We start from the raw sequence: 12,837 nt of genomic DNA, 5'->3' as shown, positions 1-12,837 counted from the left end.
AGCAATGAGAGTGCACTTTGCAGTTCATGATTCCAAGTTTTCCATCTCAAAGCACTCACTACGATCTCGTCGCTCAGAAACGGGAGAGTCAGGTGACTGCGACCGGTTACATCACCACCACAACTTGGTTGACAACTTGGAAGCTTCATCACTGCGTTCAGCAACGACGATGCGACAGGATTCACCTTTTCCCGAGGTTGATCCTTCAATTTGGAGTAATGGAGCGCTCGAAGGAGAAGCGTGCGCCCGTCTAGGCGGGGTGCTTGGCGCTCAACTGCAACCTCTCAGCCCATCACGCCCAAGCCCCTGATGTCGACCTCGTATTCGATCAGTCTTTGTCGTTTTGAGTCGTCACCAGCGGGGCTCTATCGTCGCTTATTTCGCAAATCACCCAGTGCTGTTTGAGCATTGCGACCATCGCTCCTTTAAAGTCAGTTCCAGCGGTCCGATCCAATGGTGGGCGTGCCGCGCAGCAGCAGCTGTCGGGAATGTCTGCACCGTCGCGTTAAAGTGAGCCATCCTCGGGTTTTGATCGAAAAATGAACATGAAACAATAATCAAAGCCTCCTCTTTGTTCCTGACAATCTTCGTCTGTAGTGTGACCGCACCCGCCCGGAATGTCAGCGCTGCCAGGCACGTGGCATGCGATGCCCGGGGTATCGCAGGGCGCTCAAATTCTACAACCAAACCACCGATGGCGATTTCACCGACGCGAGACAGTTTGAGGAGGCGAAAGCTGAGAGCGCGACCTCGATCTCCGATACACGTTCCACTCCAAACGCCACCTCGCCGTCCACCTCCTCCACGACTACCTCCACCCCCGCTTCGAGTTCTACCTATACTTTCCTCGCGCAGCTACGACGTCCGAGCCTCTCTAGCATTGACGAAACTTTAGCCCCGGCGCTCGTGCGAAAGGCGCTGGATACACAGGCAAAGGAGGTGTTTGAATATGTTGTCCTGACCACTTTCCCGCTGGCCTTTTGCCATTTCGCGCCGCGACTCGAGCCCAACTGGGTGAATTTCATCCGATACCACGAAAACGCGAACACCATCCCTGTGATGAAAGCAACCCATGCACTAGACCTATGGTATTTGGGCGTGAAGAATAAAGATCCGGTCATTGTCGATTATAGTCGATTCGTGTACGGCGAAGCGCTGCGCCATCTCGCTGGCTTGGTCGCCAACCCTCGCACAAGGCTCTCGGACGTCACCCTCGCGACTGCCGTCCTGCTGAGTGTTTTTGAGATGTTGGACCCGATCACCCCACACTCATGGCTCATCCACGCCCGGGGAATGAGCACGTTGGTTCAAGAGCGAGGACCGCGAATACATAGTAGTGGGTTTGCGCGCACTGCGTTCATCACGCTGCGGTCGTTTCTCATAGCCGACGCGTTCGTGCGACAAGAGCCGTCCTTCCTGGAACAACCTGAATGGAAGGCTACAAATCGTGAAGCTATTGCTGTGGAAGATCGACTCGGGCGCTCCAACTGGATGGGCAGGTATGTCGAAGAGATCTTCAATGAGATCAGCCTGGGCCCAGGGTTCTTATCGCAGACAACGGCCCTAATATCGAATGGTTTTGTGCACGGATTGACCAGGGACGATTTGATGTCGCGCATTAAACAGAGCCGTAGTATCTTGCGCAACTTCCAGCGCCAGATTACTTCCGCCTCGGCATCAGAAGCAAGGATGAAGGAATTGGAAAAGTTCAACGACCCGAAGGGGCCGTATTCAATGGACGATATCCGTGCCGTTGTCGCACGTTGTCTTCAGGGGATCACATCGGGTCTTGCGCTGCTCGACCAGTTGCTGGTGCTACTGGAGGCGGACAAGAAACGGGCGAGTGAGCACGGTCGCATCTCGGAAGACACTTGGGGATCGGGGCAACCGTCTGTTCCGCAGGCTTCGCTGATGGGGCCCTTCTCGAAGGAGGATCGGCCGCTGGACTGGCTAGACCAAATGATGATGACGATGGGGACGCTTGCGATTTCGAATACGTGAGCTGTGGCGCTGGTGGCACGCTGGGAGCTTACTCTGGATTAATGGCGATTACCCCTGGCGGTCGGCATAAAATGCTGTCGATTTTCTCGCCGCTCGGAAGTCGGCGATAATTTCCCAGGACGAAATTCGATGCTATGCGTCCGAGTGATCAGCCTGAATCATGATCCACGCTGGCCAATGCTATGGACCGATCCACACCGTCCATGAAGATTGAGGACTCGTGACTCGTTCGCGTTGCACCAGCATTCCAACCACCGGGTGCATCAATCTCCCGATCCGGCACAACAATGCACAACTGCAACAGCAGATCATCCACGAAGCAAATATTTTTGACCCATCCGTCGCATTTTTGGCAGATTGCTCATTGCTTGCGTGGCTGCTAAATGGGCGATGGGTGCTGATTGGCAGAGATTTGCGGCTAAGCCTCCTCTGGCTGCATTAGTCGAAGCTTGGCGCCGCTGAACCACTGCATTGCCTCTGGTTCCTCTTCCGGCCGCGTCAGTCTCGATGCATACAGAACTGTTATGTCGCGAACAGAAGGAGAGAGTGCTTATATGCAGGGCTAGGAGACCACGCACACCCTACTCATCTAGACCAGTTTGAATGATCTACCTTGCGCCGAAATGCCTGCATCTTTAGCATCTTCGGGCTCGATCCAGAGCGACACGAGCGACAAGACCAAGTCCTCGGTTTCCGGCAAGTCGGATGCACTAGGTTCGTTCCCCTGAGTCTACCGTGGAATTGACTTTAACCACCGCGGCAGTAACTGGCGATGTTTCGAACTTTTCCCTCGGTGGTATTCAACATGTTGATCGACAAGGAAAAGTGATCAGTGCGTTTCGCAATGCTCTTAGTTACTCTATATACTGACTCGTACAGCCGACCCAGACCGGTCAAACCCAACTCGCGCACGCCTGGAGCGCCCCCTCGATACAATCCGCGGCTTCGAGGCCGCTATTGCTGCGCGGCGGGGAAGGCACATTTCTTGATCATGATCATCCATAATCCCGAAGATGTGGGGACGGCCTCTGAAACAAACCTTGATTTATCGCTTTGATTTTCTCTATACTCCGCGCTGTTATTTTCGGCCCACCTAGACTCAACTAAGCTATGGGTCTGCTTGTACTAGTTTGGATTTACGATGCTGCCTATTCTACTATATTTTCATCGCTACGATTATTATTTCCCTCAAGGTCTAGAAATAGAGTCTCGGAGATAACAACTCCACTTGCTTCCACTTTGTTGCGCGGGCCGCGTCACCGTGCCTTTTATATACAAATGTTTTTCATCCGGCCTTGTCGTTTTGGTAGCACTTCTTCCTGAGAGTCCAACGCTTGTGCAACATGAAGCTTACTCTTGCTGCGGCGGTCGCAGTTACGACCTTCATCGGCCGTGCTGTGGCAGATATTGATCCGATTGTTATCAAGGTAATCCGACTCTGGAGATGCTGTATTCCCGCGAGTGAAGCTAATCGCAACAGGGCTCGAAATTCTTCTACTCTAGCAACAATACTCAATTGTATATCTCCTATCCCCTATTACTTTAGAATCCGTATACTAACTACAATACAGCTATATCCGCGGCGTCGCCTACCAACGTACGCCTTCTCCCCCTTTAAACACCACCATCACCACCACCCTTTCAACCCCAGCTCAACCCCCAACTAACCCAACCCTTCCCACCAGAGGACTACACCGCAAACAGCACCACAACCACAACCTCCAGCTCCAGCACAACCTCAACCAGCTACATCGACCCGCTATCCTCCAAAACAACCTGCGAGCGCGACGTCCCCATCCTCCAAAAGCTCAACACCAACACCATCCGCGTCTACGCCATCGACCCCACAGCCAACCACGACGACTGCATGACCCTCCTCGCCAACGCCGGGATCTACGTCATCGCCGACCTCTCCGACCCAACCGAGAGCATTAACCGCGATGACCCGCGCTGGGAAATCGCCCTCTATAACCGGTACACATCGGTAATCGATGCCATGGCCGGGTACAAGAATACCCTGGGTTTCTTCGCGGGGAATGAAGTCTCGAATACCGTTGATACCACCGACGCAAGCGCGTTCGTGAAAGCCGCTGTCCGCGATATGAAGTCTTATATTTCGTCCAAGAATTACCGCTCTGGTCTTGGTGTTGGCTATGCCACGAATGACGACAAGGAAATCCGTGTTGCGATGGCAGATTACTTTAATTGCGGGGAGGAAGCCGACGGGATTGATTTCTGGGGATACAATATCTATTCCTGGTGTGGTGACAGCAGCTACAAGGATAGCGGGTATCAGGATCGCACGGAGGAGTTCCGGAACTACTCGGTGCCGGTGTTCTTTGCCGAGTATGGGTGTAACGAGGTTACGCCGCGGAAGTTCACGGAGGTGGAGGCGTTGTATGGCGATGTGATGAGTGAGGTTTGGTCGGGCGGGATTGTGTACATGTATTTCCAGGAGGATAATGATTATGGTGTGTTTCGTCTCCTTTCCCCTCGCCTTCGCCCTCTTGCTGCTATGTATCTGACTCTGTCGCAGGCCTCGTCTCCGTCATTGATAGCACAAGTGTCTCCCTTCTAGCAGACTACACTTACTACTCCTCCCGCATCAACGCCGTCTCCCCCTCCGGCACGAACAAGGCCTCCTACACGCCTACAAATACTGCCCTGCAGTCCTGCCCGCCCGTAACATCCGCCAGCTGGCTCGCGACTGCGTCGCCGCTCCCGCCAACCCCTAACAGCGCGCTGTGCAGCTGCATGGAGCAAACCAACGCGTGCGTTGTGGACTCCTCCGTCTCGTCGTCTGACTATGCAGACCTTTTCTCTGTTGTCTGCGGACTCACGGATTGTACTGGTGTCTCTGCGAATGGCACGACGGGGAGTTATGGCGCTTATGGGATGTGTCAGCCGAAGCAGCAGTTGGATTGGGCGTTGAATAAGTATTATTCTGAGCAGGGGGTTGCGAGTGCGTGTGATTTCTCCGGGTCGGCGACGACGACTTCTACGGTGGAGGCTACGGGGAGTTGTAGTTCGATGATCAGCCAGGTTGGGACAGATGGGACGGGGTCGGTTACTGGGACGGCAACCGGGAGTGCGACAAGTACGACTGGGACTAGTGGTGCCGGGAGGGTGGTTGCTGGGGGTGCGCTTGGTGGCGTTTTGAGAGCTTTGCTTTAGAATCAGGTATTGTCGGTTTGTTTTCTTCGCGCTTGTGTTTGAATGTTCGCTTCTTCGACCTGGTCTAGTGACTATATTTACTCCATCTATACAAGGGATTTCCAGTCTTTTATCGCTGATTGAATATCAGGTTGAGGATAGTGCCACTCTGTACCTAATTAACTACGCAAATAACTATTAAATGACTACCTAAGACATATCAATCTGGGCAAGCTAGGTCTGCTCGACAGTCGTGGACTCGCCCCAGCAATCACCGCACTTTCCACACCTCGCCGTCCGTTTATCGCGGTCTGCGCTCCGGATATCGACCATAACACACTGTCTGTGGCAGACAACCCCGCACCTTGCACAGCTTGATATGACCGGGTCAACCCCCACGGCACGCTCTATCATCCAGAAGATCGGCCCCCGCGCAGCACCATCGGTAGTACTGCTGGATGATGTAGTGTGCTCCGCAATTCCACGAAGCTGGCCATGCGGAGAAAACAACAGCGTCATCAAAGGTCTGCCACATAGGAAGCAGTTACCGACTGTCGGTTTATCGAGATTCTGGATGCCATGCCCTGAGGTGGGCAATATCAAGTTTCCACCTGTTACTTCGGCTGCCGGAGGGTTTGCAGGAGGGTCTGCTGGAGGGTCTGCTGGAGGGTCTGCTGGAGGGTCTGCTGGAGGGTCTGCTGGAGGGTCTGCTGGAGGGTCTGCTGGAGGGTCTGCTGGAGGATCTGCTGGAGGGTCGACTGCAGGCCCTGCTCCAGGTCCTGCTAGAGGCTCGGCTAAAGGTGCTGCTGAAGGTGCTGCTGAAGGTGTCGCTGGAGGTGCTGAAGTAGGCGCATCAAGTGGGGAGGCGAGCTCCTTGTCGTTGAATATTAGGAATTGAGCCCAATGGTCATCGAGTCGACTGTGTGACGGTCGTGATGCCGCATCTGATTTCGAGTGCACAGTTGGCCTGGTGATGTAGCCATCGGCGCTTTTCTGACCCGCCGTAGGTAGACGAGCAGAGGTTTCGGCGCAGTCATCGACGAGTTGTTCCTCCACTGGCCGGGCTGGTTGGCGGGAGAGAGGGGGTAGAATAGAGACTGACGATGAGGTAGCCGCATCAAATGGCGTATGGTACGAGGCGACGGAAGGCTGGCCATTGAGATCTGCACCGGATGTCCCAAGGTCGACGTCCTCAAAGTAACTCTCTGATGACTTTGGAGCAAGTCCAGTCTCTTGTCTCACGCCCTTCGGGACGGCCAGTGAACGTCCAGGCTCACTATTAGAGCTCCCTAGATCAGGGAAGCCGGCATTGGCTGGCTCAGAGGCTGAACCATATACGACAGTCCTGTCCTGAAACGATGATCCAGGTCGTTGTTTTTGTTTCCGGTGGCCGCTGGCGAGCGTTTTGAGCGTTGAGTCAGCGGGATGAAGGTCATCAAGGAGTTGTCCCTCGGGATCTGTGATCGTACTTAGATACGGCGAAGCCGGCGGACCGTGGGATTTCGAGTCTTTTGTTGTCGAAACAGCTAGTCTCTTTTTTCCTTTATCCGAGGATTGCAATGGTACGCCCCCATCGACAGAAGACTCGGGGGAATCCAGCGTGATGAGTGATTTCTCTTCCCGATTGCCGTTTGCGACGGCGTTGGGGTTGGGGGCCGCTTGTATACTTTCAAGGGAAGTATACTCAGCCAGACCACCGAGTAACGCCAGATACATCTGCATCTCTCCCCACAGCTCATACATCCTTTGCCGGATTCTTGCGAACTCTTTATAGTATTCCTGAGGCCGTTCAATCGGTTGTTGGTTCTTTCTCAAAAGAGGGGGACGCATTCGCTGAGTCGACTCGGTTTTTGATGAAACGGCTGTCGTTACGGAAACGTCCGGTCCGGTCGTCGAAAACAATGCCGCTTGATTGGAAGGACCTGGGATGACAGGAGGATCGTCCAAGGGCTGGTAGGGGATATTGTATGTGGGTGACTGTGGCCTCAAGGCACCACCAGGCGGTTTACCATGCTTGGTCTTGTCAGAGACAGAATGAGAGGCAGCGGTGGTTTTGAAACTAACCGCGATGCTACTTTCCCCAGAGCTCCCAATGGAGCATTCCGGCACGCTTACTGCAGGCGAATCTTGCAAGAGCGGCTGAGGATCCGGGCCTTTGCTTTCCATGCCAGCTGCGGTCCAAAGCGCATTGGTGACGGAGGAGGGGAATTCTGGTTGAGCATTTGAGAGCATTGCGAGATTTTGTGTATTTAGAATATTGAATAACGATAGTAAGACGATAATGTGGTTGGATTTGGAATGGCAGTAGAGATGATGTCGAGAACTTCGTTTCGAGCTGCGTGGGTTGAGATCTCAGCGAAGCTGCTTCTAATACGGAAGGCGCATCCAGCGCTGCCACCTGGGGCAGGAACCCAAAGATAAAGATGCAGGTGCAGGTGCAGGTGCAGGTGCCAGCCTCAGTAGGTAGTGAGGACCCGGTACCGCCTGCAGTAGGACTGATCTCTCTCATTACACTGGTAGACACGGGAACTCAGCAAATTGCCCAGTTCGGCAGAAGTGAAGCTATTCCCGAGGTGGTGGTGATCACCACTCTATTAATAAGACAGCCTAACCAACTGCGGTTAGCGCTGCATCCAAGGCGGACCTCAGCTGGAGTCAATCTCACCATCTCAACCACAACCACTTCATCATCCATCACCATGAAATTCAAACTAAAATTACCCTCGCTCACCGTACTCCTGGCCGTATTAATCATCATAGTCACCGGCATCGGTATGCCCCCGCCATTGTGAATGTCGACCCAGCTAACTCTTCACAGCCCTGATGTACGCCGGGAAGACAGATATCATGTCCGAGGCCGAGGCCGAAGAGTGCGTGGACTGCGTCCATTACGCCACCCGCGTGGAATCGCGCTTCCAAAAACTGCAAATCCCTCGCGACAATCTCCAGTTCTTTGGCTATGCCCTAGACAAGTCTTGTCGCGGACAGATGTACCTCGCGGGCCACTGCCAGAAGTTTCGACGCGCGTTCCGCAAGGATATGAAGCGGTACATCAACGATATCCAGAGCCCTTACGATGCTTGCGCCTCCATCAAAGTCTGTCGGTGAATCTTCTGGATCTTTCTGGGCTGGTGCTTCTTGGATTGTGACTTCATTGAGGAATATGTCCTTCACCTGAGATGGTGACTGCGTACCTCTTTTGCTGGCAAGAGGGGCGTTCACACTTTGTCGCCTCCTTTGGCGTGTGCATAAATACCTCTTCCTCTCTTTCGTTTCTTCCTCTTCCTCTTCCTCTCCCCATCATCTCTCTGTCCTCTGTCTCCTGGTTTCTGGTTTCTGGTTTCTTGTATATATATTCCACCCTCGCGAGTCTCTGATACCCGTCGCAGTCGAACTGAATGCACTCATGACCCCTCCATTGACCGGGACCATCGTACTCCCCTCGACGTAGGTCTTCGCTGTCCCGCATCGTATACCCGTTCTCTATTGCGTCGGTCGCATTCTCGATCACGTCGCAGAGTGGCTGCTACTTTGCCTGTTTGCTACACCCCGGTTATCTTGTACTATCTAGATTTGCTTTGTGGCGTCGTCCACCCCTGATTGTCCAAATGGTCTTCAAAGCAAAGAGCAATCAGAAGCCACTTGCGCAGTAAGCATCAACTGACCCCAACGGATGAAATCGAGCTAACGCCATTTACCAGGTTGGAGGTCTCCCATCAGCTGAAATATCTCGTCGAATCCCCGGCTGAAAGTAGCAAATCTCACTTGAGGCAGCCATACGGCCTTCAACTCGATTCGCCTCCCGACAATCTAAATCACCAAGTCCGTATGACTTTAAGCCCCTCCACATGCGTTCCCGCCAAGATCTCGCATACATCCTGCCTCCCGCCGTCAATGCGCCCGTGGTTCGCTGGGAGGAATACAGATCAGCGAAATGTTTACGCTTGCTGCCGGGGGATGATGGGTTCGTGCTGTGGACCGTGGCGCTGCGTTCGTTCTATGATGCCGTGAAGGAGGCTTTTGTTAATCATTATAGAGATGCAACAACTCAAAACGGGCAGTGGGCCATCGGCCCCGTCAGCTCAAGGGAACTTTCCCTCTCATTCTTGAGGAAGTCTAGGTTCGCTGGTGGTTCGCCTTTGGTTTGTTTCTAATTTTCGGTCGGTTGTTTGCTCGTTGAAGCTGCCATGACGCGCCAGGATTTCGGCGGCGGTGTGTTTTGTTTACCCGGTCCGTCCTGCTTCTACCCAGCCTCTTTTGATTTCTGGAACGACTCCAAGCCCGGATGTGCAGCCGGCATCAACCCCTCAGCGTCCCTGCTAAGTTTTGCCAGGGAGCAGTGCGACATGCGCTGACCACTCGTATCCTTGAGAGCTCAGAATTCAAAGTCTCTGGTATCACCCGCTTGGCATGTGACGATGATTACCAGACACCTGTGTGTTCGACCACCGGGACGAGAATACACTGTGCGATACTCCTTGCAGCTAGGTGGGCATCTTGACCTTTCCCGCGGCCGATCTGCAGCCCATAAGGCAGGTACCATCCGTGATCTGGTTTCTCGCTTGAGTTTCACGCGGTAACAAAATACGCTTGCCGCCCGGTTTCCTGCGCCTACCTTTCCTGGCGAACAGCAGAACGCAGATGATGCAAGGTTTTGCTTGGCCTGGATATTTCCATGACCGATCGTGTCGTTGTGTAAACTTCGCAAAGGGTATGTGCCAACAACAGGTTCAACCAGGATGATGGTCATAATGGACGCTATGTCGCCATCAGAATCGGGAGGTAGCAAAGAAAGAGAAAACCTGCGCTGAGAGCTGAGAGGGCGAGAAGGAGCAGAGAAGTGTTGCTTGATGCTAGCTACTGGGCATGTGTCAGAAGGACCATCACTCTGTGCCCGTCATATTATGCCTCCCACTCACCAAAACCAGCATCTGTGGTCTAATACGTGAGAAACCCTGGACAGTCTGGAGGAGTGGGACGTCATATAGCGAGGTTGACAGAGCATGCCCGTCCACGTGGTGGTGCTTCTGACGCAGCTGACGCGCTTCTACGTTGGCTGCCAAAGTCCAACAATCAGTCTCCTGCTGCTTTACTCGGTCATACAACCCCACAGCCCAAGATATCAGTGGCTTGGACTAGGGAATCTCTTCAACCCTGAGCTGATCTGCACTGTGCACGCCTACCGTGGTCAATACTCAAAGGTGTCGGATACAAGTAGCAAGGACGAACTTTTGATGGACGCCTCGAGGAGTCTGCCGCAGCTCGGGTTTCGAGCAGTGCCTCGGGACGTAATCACTTATGCATCGTGTAATCCTCAGCTACAGTGTGCTAACATTTATAGCACAACGCTCGCTACCAGGCGAAGAAGGGAGCGGAGGCGGCTTTGACTTCGGCTACCCTCGCTAGAGATGATTCAGACATGGATTATGGTGTGTCGGCATGATGCTGCTCGTCGAGGAGTGGTGAAAACTTGCCCACGAGTGTATTCCCTGGCGAAAACAGCAGGCTCACGAATACGTCACGGAACGACTAGACGAGGACCTCATGGAGGTAGTGGGCTCTCAACTTTGCAGGGTTCTGAATTTTGTGAACATGGCGATAATGCAATCTAGCATCACTAAGAAAGCTGTGCGTCTGAGCATTGGAATTGCCCATCTGACGGGAGAATTCAGGACACATGAATGATATCAGAACTATCAAGAACCAGGATGGCGGCCGTGGGCATTGGGATTGTGATAATCCGCAAGATCCTGAAGCACACATTTAATCTTTTACTGCATCATTCACCAGCAATGTTCGCGGAGAGTACATGCTGCGGCTCCGCAATGGGACTGACCTACCTGGGTCCTAGGTCTGGGGCTCAAAGAGCACTTTACGGAGATGGGGGAACAACGGGCCATGGAGCGTACGGGAATGCCATGAAGCAAGTTGACATGGTAAACTATTATGCTGTGCTTGCGTCGCTGAATGGCGAACACAAGAAGGACGCTGCAACTATCCAGCGTTTCGGGGTCTTGATAGAAGATCCGTGCAAGAAAAAGTGCGCTGGCCCGTGGCGTCAGTGCATAATTCCTCACGAGTTCGCCTTCGCCGCGAAATCTTCGTACTCAGGCGCTTGTGCAAATTGTGTTTATACTAAAACTAACATATCGTGTCCTATATCAATACTAGGCTGTATTGGGACAAGAATTTTGACAAGTAGGTCCTTATTATTCTCCCAGAAAACCATTTTCTAACCCTTTAAGCAGTGAAATTCTTTATACAGAGGCTGAGGAGGCCGCTGCTGCCGCCGCCGAAGTGTCTACTCCCGATAAGATGCCGGCGCGACCACCTCGCCGCGATGTTATTGACGCTGTGGCTCAGAAGTCAATAGATGTTTCCAAGTCTGGGTTTGTGCCTAGTATCTTGGGACAGGTGCCTTGTGCCTTCGATGGGGAGGTTTTGCCGTGGCCGGTGCCTCCCCGCGTCTGGGAGAATCAGGAGCAATGCGAAAAAGCATTGATTGACTTGGATGTCTTTCGGTCGATCCTCCTGCAGCGCCTTGTCTTGACACTTTCACTCACAGGGCAAAGGCTCGTGGACCCAAGCCAAAAGGCTATCAATATTTTGAAACCCTCTGTGCAGGACTTAGCTCGTCCGGTTGTTTGCCCACACCATAGTGCTTGGGACAGAAACCCCATTTTCAACAGGACTCAGCGGGAGAACCCCCTACAAGGGCTACAGCACAAGAAACGCGCAACGACAGGCCGGCAAAAGACCATCCTGTAATTGTGCACGGGTACTCGCAAAGTCCCTTGCAACCTAATCCTTGCTCTCCAGGAGAAAGATATCCTACCAGTATGGAAATCAACGATACTGGTAGGAGGAGGCGAATTTCTGGAGTTTTGTTGTTTCTGATGCAGTTGCTCTTCTATTGGGTAGTTATCCTACGCTAGGGCGGGTGAGTATTGCACTGTGCGTCCCTGTTCCTGCATGCGAAGAGGGTGACATTGCGACAGACGTTATGATTTCGCTACAAATGGCAATATGATCCTCAGACCTCCCCAGGGAGTGGATGTTGGAAAGACAGCTTGATTCACTCACATACGGATCTCGTCAAAAGAGCTAGTAGCTTTTAACACCCGGAAGGCAGAGTCACCATGTCATGGCCGTGGGCTGCGTGTTGGGTCGACCTACCTGCTATCACAGTAGGAAACGCAATGACAGCAAATGAATGGCGTTCGCTTCTTCGGGGCTCGTGCAGTATCCTCTGGGAGTTTTTAACCTGTCGGGGGCCCTCCGTGCTTCAGCAGATCATTACATGTGGTTGAGGATAGGTGAATGAAACCAACTCCTACCCCTCCTATACCAACCACCATATCCTCTCCAAACGGCGTCGTCAGCCCAAGTGTGAGCGCGCCGGGCATCTCTCACCAGAGTGGTTATCGCTCCCATACCCAACCGGCTCCCGCTAGGGAAAGAAGAGGATGCTCCAGGGACTAGGTAGAGCTCCTCGCAGTCCGTGGGACGCCATAGCTGATTTGCCTCGAACCATTAGAAGTAGGGTAGGTTAGGTGAACTGACTATATTGGCCTGTGGAACTTGCTGCTCACTACCTCTACATAGTCCAATAGGACAAGCTACACGTCTTCTACTACCGCGGTAACGCAACAGTGACCGACAAGCTCCTAATTGTTCAATGCA

At 53.1% G+C, this 12,837-nt stretch overlaps 7 protein-coding genes across 7 annotated transcripts; 6 read left to right on the top strand and 1 right to left on the bottom strand.

Annotated features, from left to right (window-relative positions):
- The first annotated feature begins 354 nt into the window (after positions 1–354).
- BJY04DRAFT_54567 (Zn(II)2Cys6 transcription factor domain-containing protein) lies at positions 355–2,401 on the top strand. Its single transcript, XM_073720612.1, has 2 exons — positions 355–510; positions 598–2,401. Exons 1-2 carry the CDS (start codon positions 454–456, stop codon positions 1,999–2,001), a joined length of 1,461 nt encoding a protein of 486 aa, XP_073571684.1. The 5' UTR covers positions 355–453; the 3' UTR covers positions 2,002–2,401.
- Positions 2,402–2,624: 223 nt separating this feature from the next.
- Positions 2,625–2,990, top strand: BJY04DRAFT_217935 (DUF2406 domain-containing protein; the record flags this gene model as incomplete). The annotated part of the gene is made up of 3 exons (XM_073716183.1): positions 2,625–2,715; positions 2,765–2,833; positions 2,881–2,990. 3 exons carry the CDS (start codon positions 2,625–2,627, stop codon positions 2,988–2,990), a joined length of 270 nt encoding a protein of 89 aa, XP_073571683.1.
- A 238-nt stretch (positions 2,991–3,228) lies between these two features.
- On the top strand, positions 3,229–5,361 carry BJY04DRAFT_188225 (glycoside hydrolase family 72 protein). The gene is made up of 5 exons (XM_073711183.1): positions 3,229–3,428; positions 3,482–3,519; positions 3,573–3,598; positions 3,687–4,472; positions 4,538–5,361. The coding sequence occupies exons 1-5, from the start codon at positions 3,345–3,347 to the stop codon at positions 5,173–5,175; spliced, it is 1,572 nt and encodes a 523-aa protein (XP_073571682.1). The 5' UTR covers positions 3,229–3,344; the 3' UTR covers positions 5,176–5,361.
- Positions 5,362–5,388: 27 nt separating this feature from the next.
- Positions 5,389–7,386, bottom strand: BJY04DRAFT_217933 (uncharacterized protein; the record flags this gene model as incomplete). Its single annotated transcript, XM_073716182.1, has 1 exon — positions 5,389–7,386. The coding sequence occupies one exon, from the start codon at positions 7,384–7,386 to the stop codon at positions 5,389–5,391; it is 1,998 nt and encodes a 665-aa protein (XP_073571681.1).
- Positions 7,387–7,820: 434 nt separating this feature from the next.
- Positions 7,821–8,512, top strand: BJY04DRAFT_54492 (uncharacterized protein). The gene is made up of 2 exons (XM_073720611.1): positions 7,821–7,926; positions 7,973–8,512. The coding sequence occupies exons 1-2, from the start codon at positions 7,854–7,856 to the stop codon at positions 8,260–8,262; spliced, it is 363 nt and encodes a 120-aa protein (XP_073571680.1). The 5' UTR covers positions 7,821–7,853; the 3' UTR covers positions 8,263–8,512.
- Positions 8,513–10,157: 1,645 nt separating this feature from the next.
- BJY04DRAFT_217931 (uncharacterized protein) lies at positions 10,158–10,597 on the top strand (the record flags this gene model as incomplete). Its single annotated transcript, XM_073716181.1, has 2 exons — positions 10,158–10,442; positions 10,496–10,597. The coding sequence occupies 2 exons, from the start codon at positions 10,158–10,160 to the stop codon at positions 10,595–10,597; spliced, it is 387 nt and encodes a 128-aa protein (XP_073571679.1).
- Positions 10,598–10,688: 91 nt separating this feature from the next.
- Positions 10,689–11,910, top strand: BJY04DRAFT_54486 (uncharacterized protein). The gene is made up of 2 exons (XM_073720610.1): positions 10,689–11,352; positions 11,403–11,910. Exons 1-2 carry the CDS (start codon positions 10,836–10,838, stop codon positions 11,525–11,527), a joined length of 642 nt encoding a protein of 213 aa, XP_073571678.1. The 5' UTR covers positions 10,689–10,835; the 3' UTR covers positions 11,528–11,910.
- The last annotated feature ends 927 nt before the right edge of the window (positions 11,911–12,837 follow it).

Source organism: Aspergillus karnatakaensis (genome assembly GCF_047715665.1).
Source record: "Aspergillus karnatakaensis strain CBS 102800 unplaced genomic scaffold BJY04scaffold_22, whole genome shotgun sequence".
NCBI lineage: Eukaryota > Fungi > Ascomycota > Eurotiomycetes > Eurotiales > Aspergillaceae > Aspergillus > Aspergillus karnatakaensis.
The sequence above is the reverse complement of the archived record's forward strand: the minus strand, read 5'-3'. Positions and strand labels throughout refer to the sequence as shown.